Here is a 15,911-nt window from a genome sequence, read left to right as displayed (position 1 = left end):
TTTGTCTTGCCATTGTCTCGAAAAAATGTATAACTATGCATTACTTCTTGTTGATGACTTAAGCCATTTTATCTGCTACTTGATTGGCCTTCCTATAGCAGCTATTAGAGCTCATGGAACAGCTCGCTTATCCTTAATTACAACAATTAACATGTTGCCTCACTGTTATTTTAAATATTTCCGTGCTTGCTCCATAACTGCCTATTAGATCTTAAATTGCACTTTGGGGCCTTCAATTGCAAAACGCAATTGAAGTCTGATATAAGGGTTTTACGATCACAGTTGTGCAGACCAAGGAACTTCGGCCAAATGACTTTCCTTCAGCTGGCTTTGCCGAGTTCTCTTGTTCAGGCCGAGTTCTCTTTGTTCAGATCTTGAAATTAGATTAATATCCATTTTCAATAGATTTATTTACCGATAGAAAGATCATAGATCTCTAATATGGATCCACCCCCATGTCTAATACGTAGATTAGTTTTGGACCAAAGTTGGCTTTTAAGAATTTAGGAATGTTGCGTTAACAGTAATTTAAACATAAAACGATTAGGATGTATTTGGTCAAAAATTTGTGTCGGTCTACAAGGAACCTTCAACTTGCATCTTCAACAAGATACCATTTCCATGCAAGAGTGTTCCAGTAAGTCTAGATTAATCAGTAGGTTCGAGTTTCCCAGCAAAAGTAGTGTTGACGTTTTTAAAAACAAAATATCCTCACGGTAGAAAGGAGAAACTAAGAAATGCTAACCAATAGCAGTTCTCTGAGGGAAGGGCAAAAGAAAAAATTGCAAAGGGTGTATAATACAGTCACATTGCATATTTATTAGTGCTTATGATAGCATTTCTTCTAAGACGAGCAAACTCATTCAACCACTTCAGTACATAAAAGTTTGAGCAAATAGAAACACCACCTATTTGGCACAGAACTATCCTGCACCAATGATCAAATAATCTACATGTTATCCAGGTTCCTCGACCATAAAAGATTGGTCCAACTGAGAAACAATGGACAATATTGGACAACAAATCCTGACACTAAATAGCTCATCAGATTTCAGACTTTAAACTACATGATATGCAAATTATAGACTTCCACTACTATGTTGTTAGGTTAAGCCCTAATTCAATCCACAATAATGTAGCCTGAACTTCATTGACCACCCTCTGTGGGCTCTGTTTGTGATGAATGCTGGGTATCTTTGCCTAGATGTATGTCATTTCTACTAGGTCTCGGATCTTCTCGCCCTGGAACTTCACCAAGTCTCTCCTGCAAAGTCAAATCCAGTGACTCAAAAATTTTCTAAAAGCGAAAACAGGAAAAGGAGAAATAGCAATTTCAATTCCCTTCTGCAATTAGAAGGTGACAAATAAAGTATGGCGAGTATTTACATTAGCACTTTAAACCATGTCACTGTCAGTCCACAACAGGTAAATTTTAGGTTGGTTGGTTCTGCGGCTAAGAACATTAATACTTTGACCTTCTGCCCTCAACTTTCTTCATTTTGCTATTAGTTATTTGTTGGCAACTATTGAATCCTTCATTTTCTCTTCTTTTTATAAAAGTTAAAACTGAAGAAGGGAAAATAGACAATACCTTAAGAGAAGCATTCTGAGCAGCAAGTTGGTCATGCTCACTCCTCAGACGACTCAGTTCTGCTCTAAGAGAGGCATTTTCTTCCTTTAGAGCTTCAGCACGCTGTGCTAGTTCATCACACTCTGCCTGGCTCCCACAGGCAAAGTGGAGTCAGGGGTCAATCCAAATTGGCAAAGAAACAAGAAAAAAAAATATCACTACCTGCTTGCGTAACCTAGACCTACGCGCAGATTCCCTGTTGGACTGCTTTCTTCTCTGCCTCTTAAGCTCCCTTTCATCCTATATTCAAGGAAAATAAATGTTCTAGGTTACTAATGACTAAGTTACAATAGAGCTAAGTTACAAATAAGGCAAAGGAAAATAAAGGGTGACACGTCCACAGTTAGAAACAGAAGAAAAGGACATCTGAAGAGCATGGAGGTTACGGTGTTCAACTCTGAGTACTCAGCAAGGCTACGATACCCAGGCAAAGATTATGTGTGAGAACAAATTAAATGAGCTCTACCAGTAATCCTATAACGACTATACTGAATACTAATGCATACTACTCCCATGTAACTAAAATACACGCTCTTAAATTGGGTGTTCAGTATGCACATATAAAAGTATGCTACTATCTGCAATATTTATATCCATCACCACACCCTTGTTTTTATAATGGAACATACAGAATTGATCTGCCACATGCTAAGCTAAAGCTGCAAAAGAGTAAAAAGTTAATAAGACAGAAGAAGCTACCTGAATCCACATTTGTGATTGGACAATATCCCTTGATCCAGCAGTAACCATTCCTCCAGCAACTGAAGCAGATGGTACCTTTCCGTGAATTGCAGGCATACTCGATGAAGCGGCAACACTCCAGTAGTCCATACCAATATTCAAGTTGGTTGTGGGACCAGGAATACCTCCAGCAGCTGACATTGGCATTATTGGCATAGTTTGGTTGATCAATGAATGAGGAGCACTAGTTCCTCCATTCTGAGAACTATGAGCAGAATTGCCATTTTGAGATGCTTCAGCTGTAGCAAAAACGTCATACTTTTCCATCAAATAAATGCATTGCAAAACTCATGACAAAATGTTTAAAGCAAATTCATACCACCAGACCTGAATCTTGCCTGCCTGCTGACTTCATTGGTGACTCCTGTACACAATCAAGAAGAAAAATACTCAAAGATGGCACCAACTACTAAATACGAATACACTGTTCCCACGTATACTGACTGCAATGGTAATGAACGGACCAAAAACCTATCCATGAAATCCTAATGCAATAAGATGGAAAACTTATCTAATAGTTTGTGTAAACAAGAATAAAGAAAAGATAATCCACCATAAAAACTGCCAAGGATTAGATATGACACAAATCAAATACCCACGTTTTGAGAATTTGCATCACTCCCTTCACTTGAGCCTTCACTTCCACTCTCGGCACTGCAAGCCCAAATTGGCAAAGGTCAAACTTCTTAATAACTGACAGGGATGCCATTTTAAGTTTAACAACCAAAACAATCATGCAGATAAAGCAGACGAGCCTTTCATGTCAATAGCAAATATGTTCATGGGCAACAAACAGATCCCATTGAACCAGAATCCCCAAAAAAAAAAATCTATGAAGTCCACATAGAAACCTAAAAAGAGTTTATAGCATTTTATACATTTTTTGGACAACAAGTTCCCAGCCTAGCTAAGGATTCGACAGGACAATATTTAACCAAGAAAAATTTGATTGAAGAAAAAAGGAAAAAAGATTGCACGCTGAATGCAGACCCAGTAAGACATACTCTCAAGTCTCAACTGGTGATTTTTGACAGCGACTTATCCCAATTGATCCAAGGCATCTAGGCTATCATTATATACAAGCAGCTAAAGCAGATAAATAAATGGAGCACAAACTACACTCATCAGATAACCTCAAACCACTTCAATAGAGCATGCAATGCCATGCATACATGACAAAACCCACAAGACCAACTACTAATTTAAGCTGATTACATTATTCATCTACTAACCATCTCAGTCAAGCTGCTTATGTTTAGCAGAAAGAAATAATCAAGGCAATTTGCATGGAACTGCCTAAGCAATTTTAGACCAATTGAAATAGCAAATGATCGTCTGCCTTTATATATAATTTCAGTTTTATTCCATTCCATCTTAGACAGCAGTCAGTCAAAGAGAAATAGTAAGTTATTTTTTCTTTCTTTTTTCCCTTTCTTTCATTCTAGTCTCTCCACTTATTAACTTTTATATATATTAATAACATCAGTACATAGGTTGTACTGAAAACCAGATTTACAAGTAGGTGGTAAGTAGATGTGTTGGTGTGCAACCTAGCAAGATCCTAGTATGTGTACGATTGTCAATGTATCTTCTGTGTAAATCTGTTTACACCAAAAACAAAAAAGAAGAATACAATTGAGTTTGATCTTCTGTATTGGGTTGCTTCTATCTTCAAAACATCTAGCATTCCTTTCCCTCCAAACTGTCCACCAGATACAAGCCGGGACAATCCTCCATCTATCTCTGTTAGTTGCTTCAGCACCCGCTTCTTCCCAACTATAAAGAATTTCATTAATCCTGCACGGCATTGTCCATGAAATACCCCTAAGACTAATAAAGATTTTCCATAGTTGATCTGTTATCTTGCAATGTAGAAATAAATGGCTAATAGTCTCAGCGTTTTCCCCACATAGGAAACATCTTGAACACAGAGAAATTCCTCTTTTTATGAGATTATCCTGGGTTAATACAGCCTCCTTTGCTAGAAGCCAAGAGAAACATGCTACCTTATATGGAATCTTTGTTCTCCATATATGCTTTCATGGCCAAGCATCTATCTGAAGATCATTTTGATTCAAAATCTTATATGCATCCTTCACCTGTTGTGCCTCTCTTTGTAGAGGTCGGCTAATCTTGTTATCTCCCAGTCATTCAGCTGTCTTCTAAGAGTGAGTTCCCATCCTTGATAACTCAACATATCAGCTACTGTCCTATGCTGGTTCTGTGCCAAACCAAACATATTGGGGTATCTTTTCTTTAGGCTTCCATGGCCCAACCAATTATCATTCCAGCACATCATATGGAGTTAATGTGTGGAAATCCATCAGAGAACTTTGGCCATTGTTAGGGTCTTCCAATTAACTAAATGGAAGACCTTTTTCTCCTTATTCCCTTGCCAAATGAGGGATCTTCAGAGTTTGTTCAGTCTCTGTATGATTCCGGTAGGAATTGGGAACAAAGACATCATGTAAGTAGGAAGTGAGTCTAATACTGAGTTGATTAAAACTAGCCTGCCCCCCATTGATAGGTATTGCGATTTCCATCTTGACAGCTTCTTCTCACACTTTTCAATGACTGAATTTCAGATCTCTTTGGATTTGGATCTTGCACCAAGAGGCATCCCAAGGTATACAGTTGGTAGGGACCTTACTTCTCCCCCCATTACCAGTGTCAGTTGCTCCATGTTATTAACTTCATTAATGGGATAAATATGGCTCTTTCTCCAGTTGATGTGTAGTCCCGAAATTCCCTCAAATAAGACCAAGATGATCCTTAGAAACCTGAGTTGCTCCTCTTCAGCGTCACGGAAGACTAGAGTATCATCAGCATATTGAAGATGTGTGATCTCTAGACTGTTTGCCCCATTCCTGTGAACCTCGAAACCTTTAACCCATCCATTGACTTTGGCCGTTTTAATCATGTTGTTCAGTCCTTCCATGGCTATAATGAATAGAAAGGGAGATAAAAGATCACCTTGTATTAGACCTCTGTGTGCATGGAAGAAACCTTCAGGAGATCCATTTATGAGAATGGAGAATGTAACAGTAGATATACAAAATTTCATCCACCTGATCCATTTCTGCCCAAAACCCATTTGTTCTAACAATTTCAGTAGAAAGTTCCAGTTGACATGATCATAAGCCTTCTCAATATCTAGTTTGCATAGGATTCCTGGTTCTTTCTTTTTGATTCTTGAATCCACAGCTTCATTAGCAATCAACACTGCATCTATTATTTGTCTTCCTTTGATGAAAGCCATTTGTTGAGCATCTACTAGTTTTCCTACCACCCTCTTAAGTTTTTCAGTCAAGACTTTTGAGAGCAGTTTGTAGAAACTCCCTATCAGACTGATTGGCCTGAAATCTCTCAATTCTTTCGCACCTGTCTTCTTTGGAATCAACGCTATGTATGTTGCATTGAAGCTTTTCTCAAACATCTCCTGGGAATGGAAGTTGTTGAAGGCCTCCATGATGTCGTGCTTCAAAATATCCCAGCACTTAATGAGAAAACCCATTGTGTATCCATCTGGACCTGGGGCCTTGTCAGTTGCACACATCTTCAGACAGCTCAGGACTTCTTGTTCCTCAAATTTACTCTGTAAAGACTCCTCTGATTCTGAGATTTTTGGACTGTTTTCGAAATTGACTGTCGGTCTCCACTCTTCAGGTTCTGTGTATAATCCCTTGTAGAATTCAATGATTACATTCTTTATTCTGTTTGGCTCCTCAACTGCTTCATCTTGGATCATTAGTTGATCAATATTGTTGTTTCTCTTGGGTGCATTGGCAGTACGATGGAAAAACTTTGTATTCATATCCCCTTCTTTGAGCCACAGAGCTCTTGATCTCTGTCACCATGTATTTTCTTCGTTCTTGAGGTGATCCTCAAACTCCATGAGGGTAGCTGCCTTCCTCACTGATTCCTCCTATGTCAAAGCTCTTAATTATTGTGTTGCCTCAAAACCTACCAATTGATTCAGCAATTTTGATTTTTGCAATCCCAGATTTCCTTTACAACTTCTGCTCCATTCTTTTAGCCTGCCTTTGAGAGCTTTTAATTTGCAAGCTAAAATATGGTCTGGTCTTCCTGAAAATTCAAAAGATGTCCACCAGTTTCTAATTCTGTCATCAAAACCTTCCACGTTCAGCCACCAATTTTCAAACCTAAAGTATGATTTAGCTTGTTCTCAGGCACCACAGCATAGAGCCACTGGTGAATGGTCAGAAATCAACCTTTGTTGGAGAGTTTGCTTGACATTTCTAAAGCTTTCATCCCATTCTTCTGAAATGAAAAATCTATCAATTCTACAAGCGCTTGTATGATTATCCCCTTTGAACCAAGTATAGTAGCCTCCTTCGAGTTGAAGATCTATCAACTCCATGTCTTCTATAAAATCCGAGAATTCCACCATCTCTCTAGACCTCCTCGAGCATTCCCGTTTTTCAGAAGGGTACCTTGTGACGTTAAAATCACCACAGACTAACCAAGGGCCTTCCATCAATCCCCTCATTGCACCAATTTCTCTCCATACTGTTCTTCTTTCTATTCTGCAATTTGGAGCATACACTCCTGTTATATGACATTGAAAATTCTGTAAAAGAGCCTCGAACTTGCATGTCAAAGTGTATGCACCAGTCTGTAACACCTCCCCTTTCCATACTCTGCAATCCCATAGTAACAAAATCCCCCCTCTCGTGCCGCTAGCTTCTAAACATGCGTACCTCACCCATCTCCTACCCCAAATTTGATTGACTATTTCCTTGATATCCCCCTCCACTTTTGTCTCTTGCATACAGATAATGTCTGCCTTCCAATTCAGCACTTGACTTTTTATCATCTCCCTTTTCTTTTTGTCATTTAATCCCCTTACATTCCATGAAATTAAATTGATCTTCATATTGCAATAATAGATAGATCTCTTCCCTACTCCTTTTCCAATCACTCTTGAATTTGACATCAAAGGAGGTTAATCCTTTTAATTCCAGTGAGCCTTTGAACCTTTGTTTCTTCACCTCCATCTCTGTCTCCACTCTTCTAACTTGTCTGCAACTATCAATTTGCATTAGTAACTCCAATGCTTCTTCTTCATGGCCTTGAAAATCTACTCCAAACATTTTCCCCAATTTGATCATATTTTGATGGACCCACAGTGTTGCATCCATCTCTTTATCCATTACTGGATTGTGTTGTTGTACTGATATAGGAGTAACCTCCTTGATTTCCCAATCTTGGATAGAGTTGAAGTGCTTTAGCTGTTGTTGGTGCTCCAATGCCTTTTCAACTTGATCTTCCCCCATCTTTTTGTTTATGGTATGCTCCCCTGCCTTCTGTCCCAGTATTCTTATCTCTGCTTCACCTTCTGGCTGATCGCAACTCATATGTGTTGCCTGTGACATAATTTCAAGGTTTGGAATGGGAATTGGATCCCCTGGATTGGATTCTTTGACTTCAAGTAAGAGGTGCACCCCAGTTCCTCAATATAAGGCGTCAGCCTAATTTCTTCAGTGGCCTCACACGAGAGATCATTAAAAATGGCTTGTGCAGCCAAATCAGACTCATATGATTTCAGCTCATTATTCGCCGCATTAATGCTCAGATTTGTCGAACTTGGACCTTGCGTTTGTTGCACCCGTGCCTTTCCCTTATTATTATTTTGTAATATGGTGCATCCAACTTGGTCGCCCATGTTTCTCTCTGCTCCAAAGCTATGTGTGTTTTCCGACGACTTCAGCTCAAATCTTGCCTGTTTTTCAGCCCAAATTGGGATGAAAAATTTGATCCTTTCTCTTTCAATACCAATCTCATTAGAAATCTTTCTGCCATCACCAACAATTTAAATTCTAGCCCACTTAAGGTGATTTTTGAGATCAGTTTCTTCTTCGATAGCTATCCATCCCCTACAGAGATCTCCTATTTCTTTGAAGATCTTTTGTGACCATAGATGTAAGGGAATCCCCATGGCTCTAATCCAGTATGTTTCCACAATTTGAGAGTTTGGAATGCATCCAGCAGTGTAGTTCCACCATTCCAGATGAAGCTTGAACTTTTTCCATCTCCAATCTCCTTGCAAAATCTGCTCAGCCATGTATCTGTTCGGAAACTCAAATAGAAACATGTTGCCAGTCATGTCATACATGTTGACTCCGTATGCTTTGTTCCATGAAGCAGTAGCCCATCGCCTTATGTCTGCTAAAGTGGGTCTCTCAGTGATTTCTTTCCCAAAATACCCAATAATGCATCTTTTTAGTAAACCTGTGTCTTCCGCTCCTGAAGGTTCCAAAACAGAGATATCTCCATTGTTTGTACTGACATTTGCCTCTCGAAGGGTATTGGATTGCCATTTACTCCCCTTAACTGCTTTGACATAAGGATAGTTGTCCACAGTGTTTCTGGGTGGTACTGTGGTATTCAGCTTGGGGGCATGATAGATGAATCTTTCTTAGCTGCTATGTCTTTCCAGCCTACATTCAAAGCTAACTCTGGATTATAATAACTGACCTCCCTTCTCCCTTTAGTGACAGAATACTCATATATCTTCCATGAGCGTTAAATTTCCTAGTGCAGAAATGTTCTGTCATTTGTTCCTTATACTTCCATCTCTTCACTAGTGACATTATTCTGTTTGTCTTCATTTTCCACGACTTCCTCCTTTCAAACAATTTATTCAGTTAAGATATCGCGTACCTTTTAGAATAGGCTCCGTTTGCAGATGCTCCAGACGTTTTACCAGGTTCATTATTCTTCCCTGTAATCATATTCAAACTACCCAAGCTTCCCTTAGATCTTTTAATAGGCAGTTTCTCCTTTCCCTCAGATGATTTACCATCTACTTCAGCATTGCCAGAGGTGTTAACCTACAAAAGTTCAAAAATCAGAAGCACCATGAAAATTAGAAATTTGAACATTAGTATCATCTAACAGAATCACTAAACATATCTAGCTTTGGTACTTACTGTAGCTTCAGCAATGCCGTTTGGAGAAGGCATCGCAAAGGGGCTGAAGGGGTAAGATCCCTGAATAAAATGAAAAAAATTGTCTGTTAGCAAAATAAAACACGAGCTACTGGTAGCAAGCTGAGAAATATCACGGAACAAGAAGATACCGGAGGAATAGATGGATGAGCATATATTCCACCATGGGGATACATTGCAACATAAGGATGTGGTGGAGTACCATAGGGCGGCATAAGATGCTGAAAAAACGGAAAAACATAAAATTTGGTTAAGAAAGACAATAGTAACTAGTATGAGTTGGATCCTCAAAATAATAGTAAATCCCTTTCGAAATAAATTCAAATAAGAAATAGACAGTGTAAATTTTGGTATATGACTCCAGATGCTTATATCCGGGAAAATTCACCACAAGTCTCTACTTTTAGAACCATGGAGAAGCAGGAAACTAGAAACCAACACAATAATTGAGCAGAAAGATAATTAAATCATCCATCCCTTGTAATTAGCTAATTGACGAAACCAGCGAGAGTGTCAACCAAAAGGTTGAACTGTGGAGAAGCACTCTAGAAAACAACGGTTTTTAGGATGAGAAGTAGTAAAATGGAATATATTGAACGTAAATTTAGTCAGCATAAGAAGAGTGAAGTTGACGTGAGACTAAATGGGCTTGCTATGTGTAAATGCAAACAATTAAGATATCTTGCATGGACGTCCCAGAAGAATGGTACGACATATGAAGATGTTACCCACAAAATCAAAATAGGAGGGTCCAAATGGAGAAGTGCTATTGGAGTGTTATGTGATAGGACGACACCTACCAAAGTAAAAGGTAACTTCAATGAAACAGTGATAAGACGGCAAATGTTATAGGAGAGTGAATGTTGGGCCATTAAAATCCAACATATCAACAAGATGAGAGTCACAGAGACGAGGATGCTAAAATGGATGTGCAGCCATACGAGATTAGACAAGATTAAAAATGATCATATTCGGCAAAAGATGCAAGTACCACACATCAAGGATAAAATAAGAGGCCGACTGAGATGGCTTGTCCATGTCGTGCGTCGACCCTCCAATGCAACGATTAGCAGGTGTGAAGATGTTAAAAGGAACAAGGTAAACCTAAAATCACATGGAAATAAATTGTCTAGAAAGCCCTACAATCTTTTGGAATCCATGCAGACTTAGCAAAAGATAGCATGAATCAAGAAAAAGATCTACATAGGCGATACCAACTAGTTAGAAATATATTTTTTTACTTTAAGTCTTCGCTTTCAACAGGTCTTTTAACTTTGACGGAGATTTATATTCTAGTAGAAAACATAGAGAACTTCTAGCGTTTTTATTTTTATTTTATTTTGTATTATATTGATTTGAGATGAGCTTAAAATGGAGCGACATGGAGTGTTGTATTTGTTGTTGCTTCTACATCTTTGAAAATATCTTTGTGAGCTTGGCATAACTGGTCTGAACCCAATTAAAGTAGGAGAGTTATCGTAGATTGACAGAAGCATAAATATAGCCATAATATGGTTGGTCCGTAAACATAATGGATATAGAGGATTTATATGACTAGTTTGGGATTGAGGCATACTATCATATACATCCATGTAAATTTGAAGAAAATTTGAGAACCTTTGACTTTAACAAGCAGCCTCTTGCATAACAATTGTTGCTTTTATTCAAGCAGTTAATTTTGCAGTCTCGTGTTTGTCACCTTTATTAGCACTTGAGAATCAATGAAGACGTCAACAGAACCACATGAGTTAGACAATTGGATTAACAAAAACACAGTTATTTTCTTGATAATTACGTTCATTAAAAGTCATTAACATTTGATCTAAGCAGATGAAGATGGTCAAGAAGAGGTTTGACCTACCAAAAGATTATGTATAGCAAGCAACTTAAACTCCATATCTAAAGGTGTTCAAGAGGCCGCATCAACACAAAGTGGTATCAAGTTTCCCAAGTTTATTCTTAAAAATGAGCTTTAACTAGCAGCATAGCTGCTTGAGAGCTGAAACTAGACATGCATTGACTGTAATGCGAAAATTCATGAGCCACAAAATGTTTACTTACATAATTTTCGTGATAGAAAAACTGAATACTGAAGCATGACGAGAACAGTCGCAGAGTATTTCAATTATTCTTTCCTTTTCACCGAACTCGTCCATGTATATGTATGTATAAAAAAGTAAGAACACCATAAAATATACAGAAACCAGGGTTTTCACAATTAAAAGCATCACACAAGTCAGAAAAAAGCTCTTGTTTGCAATGTGAAAGCTATCTTAAATATCTCAAAGATTTACAAGAGAGCATTTTGAGTTTTCGAAAGAAAAGAGACTAAGACAACTGTACAAATTTAGGCTACAACATGCTTAATCATTACATTAATTTTAATCTTCAATGTACCAAATTTGAGCTCTCTATATTTATAAATATAGTTCTAGTTAACACGGTTTTTAAAACTGATTAAGGATGCCCTTGAATTGTAACAATGAAAAAGGGGTTTATAATGCCAATTATAGATGCCCCCCTCAAAACAATATAGCTAATAACAAAAATATAGTAGTAATAAAGGCAAAATTGCAAAAAGATACATAAATTTTGTCTGACACAAAAAAATCCAAAAACATGGTATCTACGTCCATAACTAAGGAGGACCGTGAAAATAAAATGATTGACTTTTAGCATTCCTTAGAGACAGGATTATTTCAAGAATCTATCATCACAGAGCCAGTTAAGAACTCTCATGTCCAAAAGTTGAAAGTAGCGGAAATGAGGATGTTGAGGTGGATGTGTGGGCATACTAGGAGAGACTCAGAGATAGGATCGGGAATGAAGATATTCAGGACAAGGTAGGGGTAGCCCCTAGAGGATAAGCTGCAAGAAGTGAGGCTGAAATTGTACGGGCATGTGAGGAGATGCCCAGATTTCCCAGTAGGAGGTATTATGATGTTGCACACAGTGGGTCTAAGGAGGAGCAGGGGAAGATCTAAGAAGTATTGGAGAGAGGTGATTAGGCATGATAGGGCGCTTTTTCAGCTTAATGAGCACATGACCCTTAATAATAGGTTGTGGAGGTCGAAAATTAGGGTAGAGGGTTTGTGGGTAGTAAAGCGCATTCCCCTTGCATACCGGTAGCTTTAGTATTACTCGAGTTTTGGCATATTCTTGAACTCATACTATTACTTGATATTGCTTGTGTTTCGATTTGTTAATATCCCGTTGTTGTTATGTTTCCTTTCCATGACTTGTTCATTTTTTTATATTGCATTTCTTTACTACTGATATTGTGCCTACTTGAGTCGAGGGTTTGGAAACAGCCTCTCTACCTGCACAAGGTAGGGGTAAGGTCTGCATACATACTACCCTCCCCAGACCCCACTTGTGGGAATATACTGGGTATGTTGTTGTTGTTTTACTTATCATCACAGAGCCAAATCAATCATTCAAAGTGTGAAATTTACTGAAATTAACTAGTGATATTTACATTTTTTTTCAATATATATTCCTTTTTGGAAAAAAAAAATTGCCCCCGGAGGATAAGGACATTACTAAATCAAAACATGTATTAAAAGAAATTAACAGTAGAATAATGAGACTTCAATGCATGACATGAATTTCACTAGCAGGAAAGCAGGTTTAACCAGTAAATAATTACTAAAGCTCACAAATGAGGATGCTTAAGAGCAAAGCTCATCATTGACAAAACAAGCTTCCTGAAACTCTCTAAAGTACAAGCTCAACTCTCTCCCATTTCAAATCCAGAATTGGTGACAGCAAGCACCTGTTCAATGATAATCAGTAATACCGTGTATATCCGTCATTTAAACATAGAAAATATCCAGAAACATGCTTGCCCACAATGATGCAATGTAAAGCCAGCAGATCTAATTTTGAAGGAAACACAAAACACAACATGAATCATAATTCCTCCATACTCCATACCTGAACTCCCCACATATAAGGGTGTGCTTGAGGACCTGACGCCAAGAACCCATGTGGAGGCATTGGAGAATATCCCTGCACAAGGATAATCCATGTCTTTTGACTACCAAGAAACGAAATGACAACAAATGAAGTAAAAAGCTGAGTAACAATGCTACAGAGAAACTCAACCTGATAGCCGGACCATTCCGGATTTACTGTACCAGTGGCAGTTGATGAAGCCTGTTCCTAAATAACACAAAAAATGATGCTAGGGATTTAGGCAAGTGACACGATATCTAACAATTCAGGTGATTAAATGAAAAGGAAAAAGACAGTTACCTGTGAGTTGGGAGTCTTCGCCTCCTTTGACTCCTTTGCCTCCTTAGAGGATTTGTCAATATCACTGCTCCCCATGGCTAAACTGCACCACTACCTCAATAACTGTTCAAACCATCCTGTCATGCAAATTAAACACACATACATGAAGTTCTTCATGAGTATCAGCGGAAGTTATCTTTTTTCAAAACACAAATTCAAAGCATGAGTTTACATATGTCAAAAGTGAAACATGAAATAGACCAATGAAGTGGAAGGAGAACCATGTGGTCTCGGGTTCAAATCCTAGTGGGGGCAATACACACCAGGTGATTTCTTACCATCTACCTAAACCTTGGAGGGCAGAGTTAGGCGGTTCTGTGTACAAGAAAAACACCGAATATACCAAAATTACCACAAACTAATACATGCAAATACGGACAAATTCTATCAAATTTGCAAAAGTATACCAAAAAAATCAAGCTAAATTTACTCGCTCATCCCAAGTGCCCAATCATAAAGATTTGCAATCACCTTGCTATAATCTCCAAAATTTTCCGCGAAGATAAACACAGACACCACTGAATCTGAAAAATTAGGTCAGCTTCAGCTGTAGTATGAGTCCCTGAGTAACAGGTTTTTTAGCCTGAAATAGACTACTAAGTGTGCGTTTGTGTGTCTGTGTGTTTGTTTATTATGAATATGGGGCTTGTAGGTGTTGCTCAAAAGGGCGCAAAAACAATCAGAGAGTGAAATTGAAGCAAAAAAATTGAGGGAAATAGCGATTGGGGAGATTAAGAAAGAGAAAGGGGGAGAACTTTAGAGAGAGAAAGTTAGGGCTTTGGTTTGGGGGGAAATCGGCGACAGTGCGTCCACTGTCCCCGTGATTTGCCGGGGGGGGGGGGGGGAGAGGAGTGTTAGTTTCGATCGATCGTTGAATTGGTTGATGACCTGGTGTGCTGACCGTGTCGTGGACCCTCTTCAACGGCTCAGATTCATTTATTTATTACGTCTTTTTTTTTTCTTTCTTTACGAGTAAAATTTTGTGTACAAAAATTATTTGGACAAGATTGTGAAATTGTAAAATGGGTCGGGTTAGCTATTTAACCAACCAACCCAGCTGGTAGAATGAGGGTCTGGGCGGACCCGACCAAATTGTAACGTGTCTAGGCCAGCCCAGCTCAGCCCAAGATAAAGTGTTTTGGTTTCATATTTGATATTTGATTTTTCAAAATAATATATTAATATTAACCTAATTAAGTTTAGTCCAATTTTTCTCTTTTTAGTTCAATAATTTTTATTTGTTTTGTTTAAATAGAGAACTGTAAACTTTTTTGTCTTTGAGGATCGGGTGAATGAAAAAATCAAAAGAAACAAGATATCTTCACCGATTTGAAAATGCAGAGTAAATAAATAACAAAAATTGTTTGTCGATAAAGTTCATTTTAATGTATGCTTTAAGTTGTGAACGTATAACTACAATGCACGCGAATCACTATAATCCTCCATTTCTCAAATTTGCTGTGGAGTGGAAACTTCAGCACAACCGTATGGAATACGTATGGAAATCAACAGATCAAACATAAATCAAAAAAAAAATATTTGATGGTATACCGACCATCGTCCTAAAATAAATATACAGACCTTAATATATTACCAAAATAAATATACAGGGACGGCTCAACGATATTATTGTCCTAAAGTTAAACCTCAATAACAGACCTTAAATTTATTTAATAAAATTTAATATATTTTTTAATTTTATTTTTGTAATGATGGTATACCGACCATCGTGTATGTATCTTGTTTGCTTAGTTACTTGAGAGGAATTGTCAAGAAGAACTCCTCAACACTTGAATCGGTCAAGTGATCTCCCATTTTCTTTCTCAATTTCTTTTGGGTTGAAAAATGGTGAAATGATTGGGTTAGGGTGGATGGGGTCTTTTTAACATTATAAAAACTTGTGGGTCATATATAAATTTTGAAAAACTTGGCACCTCTCTCATTTTTTCTACCCAATTTCTCTCTCATCTCTCTATTCTCTCTGTCACTCAACCCCATCGACCAAGGAGGTTTGTGGCGGGACGGGACAAGAATGAAGCTTCGATTTTGGGTGTAATTGTCTCTATAAACCCATCAAGCATCATATTAAAGCTCAAAACGCGTCAATTTTGGTAAATCCTAAATTCTTCTTTTTTCATTTCTTACATTTTTTTATTTCGGGTTTTGTAGAATGATTCGTTCATGTACATGTTCAAGATCAATTGGGTTGTGAATAACCATATCTTATATGGCGTGGGTGATTAGATTTGCTTTTTGGACTACCTCTGTGCTCT

The 15,911-nt window shown here is 38.0% G+C and overlaps 1 protein-coding gene across 2 annotated transcripts; it reads right to left on the bottom strand.

Moving 5' to 3' along the window:
• Positions 1-794: 794 nt before the first annotated feature.
• On the bottom strand, positions 795-14,528 carry LOC107825872 (bZIP transcription factor 16). 2 transcript variants are annotated; one of them, XM_016652793.2, is made up of 13 exons: positions 14,110-14,528; positions 13,600-13,715; positions 13,450-13,506; positions 13,279-13,353; positions 9,474-9,563; positions 9,325-9,384; positions 9,056-9,225; positions 2,971-3,025; positions 2,699-2,735; positions 2,330-2,610; positions 1,793-1,870; positions 1,592-1,717; positions 795-1,264 (listed from the first exon to the last, which is right to left on the bottom strand). In XM_016652793.2, the coding sequence occupies exons 2-13, from the start codon at positions 13,672-13,674 to the stop codon at positions 1,148-1,150; spliced, it is 1,221 nt and encodes a 406-aa protein (XP_016508279.1). In that variant the 5' UTR covers positions 13,675-13,715; positions 14,110-14,528; the 3' UTR covers positions 795-1,147. The 2 variants fall into 2 exon arrangements, with proteins under 2 accessions (XP_016508279.1, XP_016508280.1); XM_016652794.2 differs by having other exon boundaries at positions 14,046-14,163.
• Positions 14,529-15,911: the final 1,383 nt, after the last annotated feature.

This window comes from Nicotiana tabacum, chromosome 1 (assembly GCF_000715075.1).
Source record: "Nicotiana tabacum cultivar K326 chromosome 1, ASM71507v2, whole genome shotgun sequence".
Classification (NCBI taxonomy): domain Eukaryota; kingdom Viridiplantae; phylum Streptophyta; class Magnoliopsida; order Solanales; family Solanaceae; genus Nicotiana; species Nicotiana tabacum.
The sequence above is the reverse complement of the archived record's forward strand: the minus strand, read 5'-3'. Positions and strand labels throughout refer to the sequence as shown.

What these genes read in the sequence shown, in the direction of transcription:
- LOC107825872 (XM_016652793.2), bottom strand. Translation starts at nt 13,674, where the DNA reads ATGGGGAGCAGTGATATTGACAAATCCTCTAAGGAGGCAAAGGAGTCA. An exon ending in CGGAATGGTCCGGCTATCAG is followed by an intron (nt 13,354 to 13,449) that starts GTTGAGTTTCTC and finishes ATCCTTGTGCAG; the next exon opens with GGATATTCTCCAATGCCTCC. An exon ending in ACGGCATTGCTGAAGCTACA is followed by an intron (nt 9,226 to 9,324) that starts GTAAGTACCAAA and finishes GAACTTTTGTAG; the next exon opens with GTTAACACCTCTGGCAATGC.